Source organism: Paramormyrops kingsleyae, chromosome 11, assembly GCF_048594095.1.
Source record: "Paramormyrops kingsleyae isolate MSU_618 chromosome 11, PKINGS_0.4, whole genome shotgun sequence".
NCBI lineage: Eukaryota > Metazoa > Chordata > Actinopteri > Osteoglossiformes > Mormyridae > Paramormyrops > Paramormyrops kingsleyae.
In genome coordinates, this window is record NC_132807.1 from 10,481,320 (window position 1) to 10,496,363 (window position 15,044).

The 15,044-nt window shown below is 49.4% G+C and overlaps 1 protein-coding gene across 11 annotated transcripts in view; it reads left to right on the top strand.

The window, feature by feature from the left end:
* LOC111840745 (neogenin-like) overlaps positions 1 to 15,044 on the top strand; it is a 115,872-nt gene that overhangs the window by 98,991 nt on the left and 1,837 nt on the right. For 5 of the 11 annotated variants that reach the window (XM_072718017.1, XM_072718020.1, XM_072718021.1 and 2 more), the window contains 13 exons: positions 79 to 174; positions 4,803 to 5,035; positions 6,032 to 6,170; positions 6,358 to 6,465; positions 6,626 to 6,820; positions 8,364 to 8,396; positions 9,451 to 9,519; positions 9,775 to 9,913; positions 10,792 to 11,030; positions 11,750 to 11,842; positions 13,056 to 13,214; positions 14,019 to 14,270; positions 14,565 to 14,698. In XM_072718017.1, the coding sequence (XP_072574118.1) occupies positions 79 to 174; positions 4,803 to 5,035; positions 6,032 to 6,170; positions 6,358 to 6,465; positions 6,626 to 6,820; positions 8,364 to 8,396; positions 9,451 to 9,519; positions 9,775 to 9,913; positions 10,792 to 11,030; positions 11,750 to 11,842; positions 13,056 to 13,214; positions 14,019 to 14,270; positions 14,565 to 14,698 (1,889 nt within the window). The remainder of the gene's footprint in view (positions 1 to 78; positions 175 to 4,802; positions 5,036 to 6,031; positions 6,171 to 6,357; positions 6,466 to 6,625; positions 6,821 to 8,363; positions 8,397 to 9,450; positions 9,520 to 9,774; positions 9,914 to 10,791; positions 11,031 to 11,749; positions 11,843 to 13,055; positions 13,215 to 14,018; positions 14,271 to 14,564; positions 14,699 to 15,044) is intronic. The other 6 variants (XM_072718019.1, XM_072718023.1, XM_072718024.1 and 3 more) reach the window with 5 other exon arrangements.

Genomic DNA, 15,044 nt, shown 5'->3' on the forward strand with positions numbered 1-15,044 from the left:
TTGTCAAGATAATGAATCTATAAGAAGTGCAGTGTGGAGCATGTCTGATCGCCACAACCTCCTTCCTATACCCCTCAGATCCCAGTTCATACTACGTAATCACACTGAAGGCCTTCAACAATGTTGGGGAGGGAATTCCTCTGTACGAGAGCGCCATCACCAGGCCTCAGTCAGGTAAGACGAGCCGCCGAGGTACCAGAGGGCTGCCTGGCTCCGTAATACAACGTGGGTCATTTTCCTCAAGCAGGTGGCCTGTGTTTCTCTGAGCCGATCTCAAGATGCATCAGGACCCTGAAGAGCCAGTGTAGGCATCATACAGTAAACGTCTAACTGCACGGGCTTCTCTCTTCTGCTGTAAATCTCTAAGGAAGCATCACTTTGCAAAGTTCACATCTCCTAACACCTGACATATGTGTTGTTGAAACTTGGAAGTCGAGGGCCTCACCTACTGAGAATTCACCCGCCAGTTCGGAGTGTTGCTGTGGCATGTCTGCGCAGACTCCTCCACATCAGCCTGCATTTCCCCCTTTTGGCATACGCTGTGCAGCATGGCCTGCTGGGTAGACTCTCGTTGCGGGGAAGCCGGTCCCTGCGCACCGTGGGCAGCTTTGCTGTCCGGCCGCGTAACAGAGCTCCCCAGGAGATGTGAGCTAGATGTGAGCTGGTTACCGCTGAAGCAAGGCCTTGGCTCTGTAGCGGGGCTCACATCCAACCCTGAGGGCTCAGCCATTCATGCTGTCAGCTCCCCGACTCGCCTTTCCTGTAAACAGCCCCCAAACGCTCGCCTTTCTCAGGCCAGCTTGGGGGGGCAGGCTTCCTCACAAACCAGCGGCTGCTATGTTGACATCCTTGCCTTCCTGACCGATACAAGAAGTCAAGTTACATCTATATTACTATTGGTATATACATATTGGATTTTCAACTCTGGGGAGTATTTTGTGATTTAATCTTCCTTTCCTGTTAAAAAAAGTTATTTATTCCAGTGTTAGTGATTAGATCAGAACAGTCTAAATAAATGTAAAGAAATTAGGATCACATCTGCAGTGAATTATCATCTTGATATATATTACATCACTAGAGACTGAGTGTAACTCAAGCAAGCAGTATCAGCAATGGGACATGGCTTTCATTACGATAGTTGGATCAGCCTCAGAAAGCTGCTTATATGTCTGTCTGTGATTGTATTTTCAGCTGTGCCTCAAATTCGGCATTTATATTACAAAAGAGCCGTCCGTGTCTCTGTCGTTATTGGAGCAGGGATTGAGTGCTTGGGCGTTGGAGCGCAGATGTTATTTAGAGAAAGCTGAAGCTTCTTTCTGTCAGAGTGAAAACACTCAACGGCTGGTGAGACAGAGACCGGCTCTGAGGCTCCTGTCCCCTTCCTGGCGCGGGCCGGAGCGCACTGGCAGCACGCTGACGAGATTATATCTGCCTCTGAGGCGTTCCATCCTCATGGTGACTCGCTCTTTGTGTTCTCGCCACAGTACATTGATCTGTGTTGTGCCCATGAAGAAGCTTCCGTGTTTTTGAAAGCCGGAGTACCCGTCGACATACGCCGGGGCTTCCAGGACCCCCCGCGGCTCCGATTCACATGCTTTTTCGGTTTTGTCAGTGTTTCAAAAGCTCAGCCAAGTTGAGGAAGGAGCAGAAATTGGGTTTTGACTGAATAAAAATGCAACTTTGTGTAAGTGCCGGGTAGGTGACCTAGAAAACATGCTTTCAGAGAGCAGCACCAGTGCTGGGGCCTGAGGCCGGGTTCACACACAGATTTGTACCCTCCCTCAGCTCCATGCTTTCCACTGGGACTCGCATAAGACACAGCTGCCTTTTATTAAACTGAACGTTGACTTATTCTTTTCTTAACCTGCTTCAAAAGTTAAAATTGCCTGATCATTTGACAGACTGCAGTCTCCCTGCATGGTACTCATTTCGCTCTTAGTTACTTGTGTTCGTACTGCCATTGTGTGTTGTTTTTTAATATTCCTTTGAAAATCTTTAAAGAGTTTCTCCCTCTTCCCTGTTTTAAGCACCATTTTCTATTAACTGTGTAGTAATGGACTGCCACATGCTCTTGTCAGGCTCCTTGGGACCACTGTGTTTTGAAAGGCGCTACAGTGGTACCTCAGTACTCTAACTCATTAGAACTTGAATTTCTTAAAAGTCAAACCAACCAGTTTTAAAAAAAAATGACCTAGAACTCGATCTGAATCTCAGAAGACGAACCGTGAACGCCGACCTAAGATAACTTGTACGCGCGGGGAAATGAGTCACACGGCACCTCTCTCAGCAGAAACAAAGGGTAAAGCTTCAGTCTCAGCCTCACATTCGCTGTGATAGCATCGTTTGTCGGTCACAGTGCTTTTTTTTATTGAAAATACTGTATCAGGTAATACACTGTACTTTATATCATTTTAGTAGCCATTGCTCACCAAAAAGTTATGCAATAGTTGTACAAATGTTACAATTTATGAACAAATTAACAAATACAGAGTAATAATAAAAATAAACAAACCCTGACTCAAGGTGGTAGTGCTGTGTCTGGGTTTATGAAAAAGGTGTCATTGTTTTTTTTTTTAACTTTACACATTGTTTGGATACATTTATTTTCTTACTTTACAAATTACTGTTTTGCTTAGTTGTGTTTAGTATCTGCTCTTCTTGTTTTATCAGGTTCATTTTGTGTTTAAATGCTAAAAACATATTTAGGTGTAATTTTTTGGGGCCGGGAACCAATTAATTGGTTTTCCATTATTTCTTATCGGGAAAATTTGATCAGAACTTGACCTTTTTAGGATTCAAACCCAAGTTCTGAATGGATTAAGTTCAAGTTCTGAGGTACCACTGTTTATGAAAATAAACTGAATCAGCAGAACGCAGAGACCTATAATGGTGCATGTGAAGATGTATGGGCCAGATCAGCACAGGGCAGAGGGAGTATGCTGGGAGACAATGGCAGGAGGGAGCAAAAATGTATTGGTTGAATGTTGTAATTGGGGGGGAAATGAATGCCGGTAACCTGTCCACCCCTCAGTGTTTCTTCTTGTCTATTTTTGCTTTTTGTTCAGTAGTTGGTATTTTATATCTTTACATGGTCAAAATGCAGTTGATTGGCTAAACTGAGTGTCGGCCGTGAGGTATTTTCCAGAAAGAGATAAATATCCTTCGTTCTTCCTGTTCTGCTGCATTTCACTCCTTATCCACCCTGAAGCCTTCGGGCTCCATTGCCCAGTGACTGGCTAAATGTTTGCAATAACTAAAATTGACTTTTTGTTTTGAAAGGTTGGTTGAATAGTAGGGATGGCACGGTTCATGAAAAAAAACCGAACCGTCCGGTTCGCTTGTCTCAGTTCAGAGCATGCATGCCTCGCACGGTTCGACGGTTCATGACATGCGCAATGTAGCCTCGTGCCCCGTATGTGACGTCAGTGTGTTTCCCTTTCGCGCGAAAGAATAGGCTATATGCACAGAGCGTTGTGACGTAGTTCCGGTAAAGTAAGTAATTTCCGGTAGCCTTTCGTTTGTGTTTTCGGCGTTACCACCCTGTCTCTGAAGAAAACGTTTAAATTTCAGCCAACCGATAGCACAACATCTGAACACTGTTGTGCGCCTTTGTTGTGTGACTTTATTTAATGTGCGGTTAGGCACTTTGTTAAAGAAAATTAAGTTATCTGTGACAAAGCACTCCAGTGAGTGTCATGCCTCGATCGTCCGCTCTTTCCGTGTGCCACGCCCCCTCGTTAACCCTGTGTGGATTCCCCGTGTTTACCAGCTGTTCCTGATTGTTGTCAAATTTGTCATTACTCCATTGTATTTAGTCCGGGTTTCCGTTTCTTTCTCCTGTCCGGTCATTATATTGTAATTCTGCTTTACCGCTCGTCTGTGTTCCTTTTGCTCATTAAACCCCGCATTCCCCCGATCCTAGGTCTCCTCGCCTCTGCTTCCCCGGTCAGCGTTGTAACAGTGAGCCTGCTTCCATGCTGCAATGTGAACATTTGCCATGTTCCTAAAAATTCTGTTTATTGCACAGTGTCTGACCACATAGACCTAGATCATCCATTCCACTATTACAGATTGATGTCTTGGACATACACAGAAACTGATTTTATCGATTACTCAAGAACATTTAATATAATTAATACCAATTTTTTTCATGTTATATATATATATATATATATATAACGAACCGAATCAGGCTTAATCAAGATAGGTGATCTATCATTTTAACGATCCCCAATTAAATTAACCCCGTGGACAAATAGAAAACGAATGATTAAACATTATATGCGTCTCTTTTTGTATGTGTTAAAGATTAAAAGAAAAAATAACAAGAACCGTACAGAACCGAAAACCGTGACCCTAAAACCGTGATACAAACCGAACCGTGGGTTTTGTGAACCGTGCCACCCATATTGAATAAGTTTGATCACCTGGATTAAGACGCCTAATGAGTTTGTTCTCTGAATGAGCTCGATCTCGCTGTCATTAACTAATGCTGCCTGTGATATAGGCGGCACTGCAGGCCTGCGGACGGCATTAGGCACCTGTCACGGCCCCCTTTCAGCTTATCGCGGTGCTGAAGCACAGAAAGTCCTAGGCGTTGTGTTCCTGTATCCTGACGTCAGTTGATATCCTGTACTAATATTATATTCTCTCTCTTTCTCTTCACCCACACCCAACTCTCCCCACCCCCATCTGAATTCATTAACACCCCCCACACCTGCCGCTAAACCCTTTCTGCTTTGGTTTTCAATGTTCTTCCCTTCCACACATTTTTGTTTCTTCATTTGTTTAACTGCCTGCAGACCCCATAGACCCTGATGTTGATTTGTATGAACTCTTCCATGCTCCATACGCTCCAGTACCAGATCTCACCCCCATGCTGCCGCCTGTGGGAGTTCAGGCCTCCGTCCTGAGTCATGACACCATCAAAATCACCTGGGCTGATAACTCCCTGCCCAAGAACCAGAAGATCACTGACGCTCGCTACTATACAGTTCGCTGGAAGACTAACATCCCTGCTAACACAAAGTTCAAGGTAGGGGCTGTCCCTGCTCGCGGGCTGAGGAACGTAACTCGTAGAGTCAGGTCGTGCTTGTTGATGTGGATTGAATAAATTCAGCCAGTTTGAGTCCATTCCGCCAGCGATGCTGTGGTTCTTGCCAGCGTTTGTCAGGAAGCGTACGTCAGATCCACTCCGGCAGACCCCAGTAAAGCGCAGGTGTCTGCTTTAGCGATGGTAGTGCTGGTCCACCTGGATCGCACCACGGGCCAGACGTCCCTCATCCCTCATGGCTTCAGATGCGCCTGCTCTCTCAGAGAGCTCCCCCTGCTGGTTCCGCATTGTCATGGGAGGCCACGGAGCTCCTTAAGAAAGGCGCACAAGGTGCCAAATAAACATTATACTGCAGTTTGTGTAGCTGAGTGCAGGGGAATCTGATATACAGTGGGGTTTATTTTAACAAGGACATTGTTTAAATAATGGATGAGGGGAGGTTTGACTCTACACAGCTGCGGGAGGCGTTTCAGAACGCTGATGTGGTCGGCCTCTTGTCCAAGAAGAAAAACACTATTAAGAAAGATGAGGGATGTCATTGTTTCGGATTTTTATGTGTTTAAACAAAAGTGAAATGGCTTTGATGTTGTCAGAGCATCTTTCAGATCCAAAGACATGCAGAGCTTGATCTTTGAACACACTCTCAAATTACTTGTGTTTAATTGAAGACAGCATTTCTGTTGCCAAATGCAGCATGTCTGCATGGCCCTCAGTAACCCTCCATATTCTCAGTGTTCGCCTCCATATTGTGTGTTGGCTTTTTCACTTAAATTGTTGAATATAGTAAGGAAAATATCTGTGTAATGTAAAAGTACAGCATGCATTCATGTGCAGTTGATGAGATTTAGGGATAGTTTTTCTTTCAGTCATAATCAAGGAAAGAATTGTTTATTACTGTGCTGAAGGTAAAAGCAGTGAATTTGGACATAAACCCGGTGAACTCCTTAGCAGATCAGCCAATACCTCCAATGTTTGCAGAACGCCAACACCACCAACCTGAACCACATGGTGACGGGGCTGAAGCCCAACACGCTGTACGAGTTCTCTGTCATGGTGACCAAGGGTAGGCGCAGCAGCACCTGGAGTATGACTGCGCACGGCACCACCTTCGAGAGCAGTGAGTGCTCCTCAGCCGCCATCATGCCGCCGCCCACCCACAGACCACAGACCTCCTGTCAGACCTCCTGTCAGACCTCCTGTCAGACCTCGTCGCCGCGTTTCGCGACACCCAGCCACACTCAGCCAGTGGTACAGACTACAGCTTTGTTTAACGTTACTGAGGCTAACATGCTAATCGTCCCCAGTTCCTAGCTCGTCTCCCAAAGATGTGACCGTGGTGAACAAAGAGGACAGGCCACGGACCATCATCATAAACTGGCAGCCGCCCACAGAGGCCAACGGCAAGATCACGGGTAACAGGGCCGGGCTCACCGGCAAGCTGCAGAAAGAGCTGGACTTGCATCGCAGTTGTTTTGCGATCGCAGACAGTTTGGGGGTGGGGTTAGCATGCAGTTTCGGGGGTGGGGGTAGTGTCTGTGGACCTTGGTAAGTTTCATTGCTCTCACTTTCCAGGGTACATCATCTACTACAGTACAGACGTGAATGCGGAGGTCCACGATTGGGTGATTGAACCAGTGGTGGGCAATAGGTTGACCCACCAGATCCAGGAGCTCACCCTGGACACCACATACTATTTTAAGATTCAGGCCCGCAACTCCAAAGGCATGGGTCCCATGTCGGAGGCTGTGCAGTTCCGCACGCCAAAAGGTAAGCGGCCACATAGTGCAGCTGGACCCTTACCTGACAGCTCCTCCTCCGTCTTCATTTTGGATTGTTTTATTATTTATCAAATAAATATGTTTTTTAAAAAACATATTTATTTGATGAGCAGTAAATAAAAAAACTGCAGCAATATGCTTGTGTACGGCCAAGCAGCCTCCAAAGCCTGTCCCGTACCGCTGTCTTTCTGATACCATAAACGTGCTGTGCACTCGGTCATAGCGCGGACGTTACTGTGCACTCAGTCATAGCGAAGACGTTACTGTGCACTCGGTCATAGCGCGGACGTTACTGTGCACTCGGTCATAGCGCGGACGTTACTGTGCACTCGGTCATAGCGCGGACGTTACTGTGCACTCGGTCATAGCACGGACGTTACTGTGCATTCGGTCATAGCGCGGACGTTACTGTGCACTCGATCATAGCGCGGACGTTACTGTGCACTCGGTCATAACGAAGACGTTACTGTGCACTCGGTCATAGCACGGACGTTACTGTGCACTCGGTCATAGCGCGGACGTTACTGTGCACTCGATCATAGCGCGGACGTTACTGTGCACTCGGCCATAGCGCGGACGTTACTGTGCACTCGGTCATAACGAAGACGTTACTGTGCACTCGGTCATAGCGCGGACGTTACTGTGCACTCGATCATAGCGCGGACGTTACTGTGCACTCGGTCATAACGAAGACGTTACTGTGCACTCGGTCATAGCACGGACGTTACTGTGCACTCGGTCATAGCGCGGACGTTACTGTGCACTCGATCATAGCGCGGACGTTACTGTGCACTCGATCATAGCGCGGACGTTACTGTGCACTCGGTCATAACGAAGACGTTACTGTGCACTCGGTCATAGCGCGGACGTTACTGTGCACTCGGTCATAGCGCGGACGTTACTGTGCACTCGGTCATAGCGCGGACGTTACTGTGCACTCGGTCATAGCGCGGACGTTACTGTGCATTCGGTCATAGCGCGGACGTTACTGTGCACTCGGTCATAGCGCGGACGTTACTGTGCACTCGGTCATAGCGCGGACGTTACTGTGCACTCGGTCATAGCGCGGACGTTACTGTGCTTTGCCATCTGTGGCAGATCTTAGCTCGTGTATCTTCTGTGACCCCACTGGCATTTCATGAAATGCTTTAAGGGCATTACAGAAACGCTCTGGGCGGCTCTGCTGACTAATGCAGTGGTCGACAGTGATAAATTCCAGATTTATGTTGTCGATGGCTTTTTAATGAGCTATTTTCTCTTCTTTGGTCTTTTTATAGGGCCTAAAAATGCAGACCCATTTCCAATAAGAGGCATTTTTGTTTTGATGTAAATAATGCAGTGGAATTAGAATTTTGGACGCGGGAGTCAGTGATGCTTCGCCGCATTGAGGAGCTTTGCTTTCTCCTGAGCTGAAACCCTGTGCTGTCTCGCCCCCTGACCTCTGGCCCCCATCAGCTGCACCTGCCCCCCTGCTCTCCTCTAACCACTCTGCTTTGTATTTTCTCTCCTCTGCTCTCTGTTTGGCCCCTTAGCTGAACCTTCTGACAAAATGGCTAATGACCAAGGTAATTGAACCTTTCATTTCCTTATCTCCTTATTTTACGTTCTTTTTTTGTCTTCTCCCTTTCATGTCGGTTGTTTCCAATCACTTAATAGCTTTCCTCCCTGAAACCAAAGAAACTCCAGGGAATTTATGCTTCTCCGTGACCTAATGGCACCGCATCTGTCTGGGAGAGATGAGAACACTTTATGGGTTAAAAACTTGTCATCTGTGCAATAAGTTATTGTGACTTTTCTGAAGTTGGAACCTTCAAAGATAGTAGTTACTGATAATGGTTAGTGATGGCAGTCAGTGATAGTGGTTATTGATAGCGGTCTGTGATGGTGGTCTGTCATGGCGGTCACTGGTAGTGGTTAGTTATAGTGGTCTGTGATGGCGGTCAGTGATAGCAGTTACTCATGGTGGTCTGTGATGGTGGTCAGTGATAGAGGTTACTGATGATGGTCTGTGATGGCGGTCAGTGATAGTGATTGCTGATAACAGTCTGCTCAGTATGCTTATAACATGTAGACAAGTGGAAGGAAAATCTGAAACGACCTTCAGTGTTGGTGCCAGACTGAAGCCAGAGAACAAATAGATGGTTTTTGGCATCTCACCTAGTGTGAAGTCTTCATGAAAGTTTGTAATCTGGGCCTTCGGTTACGGTCTTCGGTTTGTCTTGGCGGGAAGCCATTAATTGTTTGGTAATTTGTAGAAATTACTTATTCCATTAAGAATGACAGAGTTGCTCATCTCCATCATTATCAAACTTGGGTTAGTTAGTATTAAAAGGCAGCCATAACGTGAGACACAGTACACGTGTCAGACTGTGAGCAGTGCCGAATTTGCTGTCCCTTGCTCTCTTTGAGGGGCTCCAGTTGTCTCAACAGGGAACACGGTTGTGCACGGCTGCTCGCGCCAGTCTGTCACTGTTATCGTTTTGAGGGCCTCGTCTCAGGAGACGCTCACTGTCTGAATCGTCCGTCAGTCTTTGGCAGCCGTCATGTCCGCCTCATAGCGCAGGTTTGCTTCCCGCTAACCTTTCAGTCTTTACTGAGCGGCTGCTCTTCCCTCCACAGCCTCCGGCATTCCGGTAAAGCCTGGCAGCCGAGATCCTTCCCACGATTACGATTTTGGATCCCCAGTTGGTAAATCTTTTTCTGTGTTCTCGCCTGTGTGGTTTTAAATCTCACTATCCTAGTGTAAATAAGATAATTCTTCTGTTAAACCAATATGTCATGATAGTAATGTGAGAGACCTCACTTTCAGTTCACATTCAATTTGTACTGCTGTAATGGCGCCAATCAAATTGGTGTCCCAGCAGCATTTAGACGGCGGGGGCAGGTCAGCCGCTCCTGATGTTATGTGGGCTCCTAGTGTCATTCTTCTGTCTCTGTCCATAGGCAAGCCTGGCTTGACGGGCACCGGTGACAACCACATCTTGGTCATCGTCATCATCGTCTCTGTGGGTGCCTTTACCATCATCCTGGTGGTGGTGGGGGCCTTCCTGTGCACACGCCGCACCACCTCCCAGCAGAAAAAGTAAGCTCCTCGCAGTGTGGGGCTCTGGCAGGGTGTTTTCTCTGTGGGACAGGTCAGTGCAGCCAGCTGTGCTCTGTGGCCCCGCCAGCTGTGCCCTGTGGCCCCGCCAGCTGTGCTCTGTGATCCCGCCATCTGTGCCCTGTGGCCCCACCAGCTGTGCTCTGTGGCCCCGCCAGCTGTGCTCTGTGGCCCCACCAGCTGTGCCCTGTCGCCCCGCCAGCTGTGCTCTGTGGCCCCGCCAGCTGTGCTCTGTGATCCCGCCATCTGTGCCCTGTGGCCCCGCCAGCTGTGCTCTGTGGCCCCGCCAGCTGTGCTCTGTGGCCCCGCCAGCTGTGCCCTGTCGCCCCGCCAGCTGTGCCCTGTCGCCCCGCCAGCTGTGCCCTGTGGCCCCGCCAGCTGTGCTCTGTCGCCCCGCCAGCTGTGCTCTGTGGCCCCGCCAGCTGTGCCCTGTGGCCCCGCCAGCTGTGCTCTGTGACCCCGCCAGCTGTGCCCTGTGGCCCCGCCAGCTGTGCCCTGTGGCCCCGCCAGCTGTGCCCTGTCGCCCCGCCAGCTGTGCTCTGTGATCCCGCCATCTGTGCTCTGTGGCCCCGCCAGCTGTGCTCTGTGATCCCGCCATCTGTGCTCTGTCGCCCCGCCAGCTGTGCTCTGTGATCCCGCCATCTGTGCTCTGTGGCCCCGCCAGCTGTGCTCTGTGGCCCCGCCAGCTGTGCCCTGTCGCCCCGCCAGCGGTGCCCTGTCGCCCCGCCAGCTGTGCCCTGTCGCCCCGCCAGCTGTGCTCTGTGACCCCGCTAGCTGTGCTCTGTGGCCCCGCCAGCTGCCCGCTGCCACCACGCTTCCTGGTTCTCACCTCCTTGCCTCTGGCCTCCCCTGACATGTAGGAAAAGGGCAGCCAGCAAGTCGACCAATGGCTCCCATAAGTACAAGGGGAACTCCAAGGACCTGAAGCCCCCAGACCTCTGGATCCACCATGAGCGGCTGGAGCTGAAGCCCATGGACAAGTCGCCGGAGCCCAATCCCGTGATGACCGACACGCCCATCCCCCGCACCTCCCAGGACATCACACCCATTGACGCTACGATGGACAACCCTATACACCAGAGGCGCAACTCGTACCGTGGTGAGAGTGGTGTTCCAGTTCATCTCCTGGTTTTGGTGGCCTTTGCCTCTGGGAGTGTGCTGACCGAATTCTCTTTCCAGAGTTTGCTTCTAAAACATATCCGTGGCCTGTCATTGATTTCATTCACCTCATTGCTCAGTGTTTGATCATCTTTGTTGTTCCAAATTGTGTGCAGATAACAAAAATAGTTCCCTGTAATTTGTATGTTTGTATTAGAATAGCAGATTCTAATACTGCCTCCCTGAGTACTTAAAAAGATGATTAATATGTTTATTGCCATCGTTCAACAATGCATTATTGTGCTAAAAAAAAACACAAGTTGACAAGCCTGTATTTTAAAGAGGTTAAATGATTTGTTTATGCCCTCTAATGGAGAGAAGGTAATTGCATCTGACTTTAATGATAAAAGTGTGGCTTAGAAGAAAGACTGCACCGATTTCAGGGTAGGGAGAAAAGATCCTTTTATCGTAAATCCAGAAAGGACTTTGCGGCTGCTTATCTGGGGTTTGCAATGCCCGTATCGGCTTCTGTCACGCTGCAGAGCTGTGGAATCTCTGCTTGAGCCTGGGGCTATCGGCTCGCTTTGAGGATGCCCTTGTCAGGGGCACCTTGCCATGGGGCGGAGCCTGTCAAATGGGGCGGAGCCTGTCTGATGGGGCGGAGCCTGTCTGATGGGGCGGAGCCTGTCTGATGGGGGCGGCTCAATGTTTGATTTGCAGGCCACGAGTCAGAGGACAACATGTCAACACTGGCTGGACGCCGGGGAATGAGGCCCAAAATGATGATGCCCTTTGATGCTCAGCCCCCGCAGCGTAAGTGTGACTCCCCACCCCCACCACTACCCCAAACCTCCTCTTGACAGCCTTGCTAAGATCCCCCCCCGCCATGGCCATAACACGGGCAGCTGATGCTGTCGGCACTCCATGGGAGGCAACAGGAAGCTAACAGGAAGCACCAGATGGTGTCATCTGCCCTCTCCAGTGGCTTCAGTATGCCTCACAAGCCCCGCCCATTATTCACCATCCTGTCCAGGGTGGTTTTACATCAGCTGTTGGCAGCATTGAAGATGTTTTGGTACAAGACCTGAAGATAATTATGCAGTCTGGTCAACTGCTATTCAGCCCATTATTGAATGCATCTTTATTGTATCGCATCTGGGCGTTTGCTTGCTGGTCTCGTGGCCGCAGTTAAGTCAAGCTGCACGTATTCACTCAGTCTCCCCAAAGTGCCTGGTGGATATTAAGTGCTCCGCTTATAAACGAGCAAATGGAAAAGGCGGAAAGGAGCCAAAGATATGTCCCCCCCCCGTGCTGCACACGGCCCTCGCCACATCGCCCCCACTTTCCTGTGTCGGCAGCCCCAGGATCCTCCTTCAGGTTAAGTGACTGTGTCACGCCCGGTAACAGGATTTCATTCTACGAAATGGGAAAGAAAACATTTTTAAAAACCTTATTTTCCTGGAGCTTTTCCATGTCAGTATAACATCTTAAATTAAATGCAGCTTCTCTTTTAAAATATTAATGTCATTATTTACTTATTCCCTCCAAACCAAAAATATTAACGTCCTGTTGACTTTTCCTCGCCATTGGTTTCAGAAGCCAAACTAAAAATTGAGAAAACGTCCCATTAATGGCTGTGGGACTGGATGCATTGAGTGGGAATGACGTCTGGAAGCAGCTACATTTTTCCCATTACACACAGAACCACAGAAAGACTCGCTCGTCAGTCGTCTTTCATACCCTGCCTTTTACATTCTTTTATTGCGTTTTTTTAAAACCAAGAGGCAGCCCTATCATCTTAAATCATGGCTGAGCGTTTTTATCGGCCATTTCCTGGACTTTCCAGATGATGAGGAGAACCTAGACTGCTGGAAAATGTATCTTATTTAAAACGCTATGGAGTCCGTGAATGATGTGTTTTTCGCCAGCGTGGTGCCTTGTGTGCGGCTGCTCTGTGTGTGCGTGGACCCCCTCGTGAGCTCCTGGTGTAACTGTTCCCTCCCTGTGCTGTTGTGTCCATCCGCAGCTGTGATTAGTGCTCACCCCATCCATTCCCTCGATAACCATCAGCACCATTATCACTCGGGCAGCCTGGCCTCATCAGCACGCAGCTGCCTCCTCCACCAGATCAACCCACGGCCAGTCGCCACCCCCATCTCCCACCTAGACAGGGCCCACTCCGAAGGTGAGACTGCCCCCCAAAGGCCTTCTGGGTAATGCTGTCATGAAGATCAGTACAAGCTCAGCTCAACCTGCTGAACATGGCTTTTGATAGTCATCAGTAGAATTCTAGACACAGAATTAATTCTCTTTCAGTAGCTAACTTGGAGAATTAGCTTCATTTTCTCACATCAGCGCTTGTCACAAACACCCAACTAACAGTCATGAGGTTTGTGTGTTCAGCTGGCAGCACACAAACACTCATGTGTAGTGGCTCCTGCCTGGTGAAGCCCTGTGGTATGTTGAGCTGCTGTCCTGCTTGTCTGTCTTCTGCCTCACCCCGAAGCTGCCTCAGATGTCCTCCTCTATGCCGCAGCTCTGGCTAACGGATCCCAGGCCTTTCTTACGCACGCACAGCCTTGAGAACCATGAGCGAGGGGGATGCTTTGGTCGCGGATGGGTGATGCTGCCGTTTACTCTGCATAACCACAGAGAGTGTTTGAGTGCCCCCTGCAGGAGAGTTGTGTAACAGCACTGGTGAATTCATGCGAGTGCTCTTTAGTTCAGCCACAGGCACTGTCTTGGGTCCCATTTTACGTTCAAAGCGGTGCTTGTGTTTAAAATCTGAAACCAGCAGATGCTTTTCCTTTTATGAGATGTTTCATCAAACAGTCAAGAATTGTTTACTTGCATGTTATAAACCAGTATATGAAGCCAGTGGGGTTGTTGTGCAGTGCTTTGGGGTATACCCATGTGCCTGTCTCCCACCCGGAGCCCCGCAGGGGGTCACCTGATCCATGCTGGGATCTCCATACCTCTGTCATTACAGAGTCTGTAAGGAACACCCCCAGTGTAGACCCCCTGCCTGCCTCAGGACAGTCTGCAACTTCAGCAGACCACATGGAGCCCGACGGCAGCTACATGAGTTCCATCCCCGATGACGAGGCCAGCTACAACCCCCCCAACACGCACATCCGGCCCGCACACCCCCTGAAAAGCTTCGCAGTGCCTGCTATCCCTCCCCACAACCTCAGCTATGAGTCCCCCGCCCTGCCCAGCACCCCGCTTCTCACACAGTCAGGTGGGTCCGCGCTGTGCTTCAGCAAACACACGCTTGCATTTCCCCCATGTCTATCGCATTTCTTTGAGAGGTCAAAGGTTACATTCTCTCAGGGAGATCAATGCATTTAAGACTGATGATTTTCATTGATTGTTGTTTCAAACCTCATGTGTTACTGGGTGTCCAGATACTTTTTGTATGAGATATTACAGAAGGTGGGGGGGGGGGGGGTCGTGCAGCTCCTTGAGAGAGAGAGAGCTGGAAGCCAAGGACCTGTGTTGAGTTCCCCGTGCTCAGTGTGAGGTGCTGCTTCAGGTCCCTCCCAGCTCCACTCGGTGAAGACTGCCTCCATTGGCACGCTGGGCAGGATGCGTCCCCCCATGCCCATCATCATGCCCAGTGCCCCAGACCTCCAGGAGACCAGTAGGATGCTGGAGGATGCCGAGTGTGTGAGTATGAGCACAGCCGCCTGAAGGCTGAGTGTGAGCATTAACATGGCCGATCTGAGGCCTGGGTGTGAGCGTGAACGGTGCTGAGCGCAGGCCTGTGTGAGCGTGAACGGTGCTGCCCGCAGGCCTGGGTGTGAGTTTGAAAGACAGGGTGGAGCAGGGGGAGCACCAAATGAAGGCAGTCGGTGGCATATGTGGCCGTGTGGTAGTATGTGAATGAGCGGCGGAAGCACACGTGGACGTGCTATCATGAGTTTTTGTAAGTGTTACTTTTCAGCTCATTAATATTCTAAGTGGTGTTTTTCTTTTCTCCTCCTCCTCTTCCTCATCATTGTCTGCTTTGTGG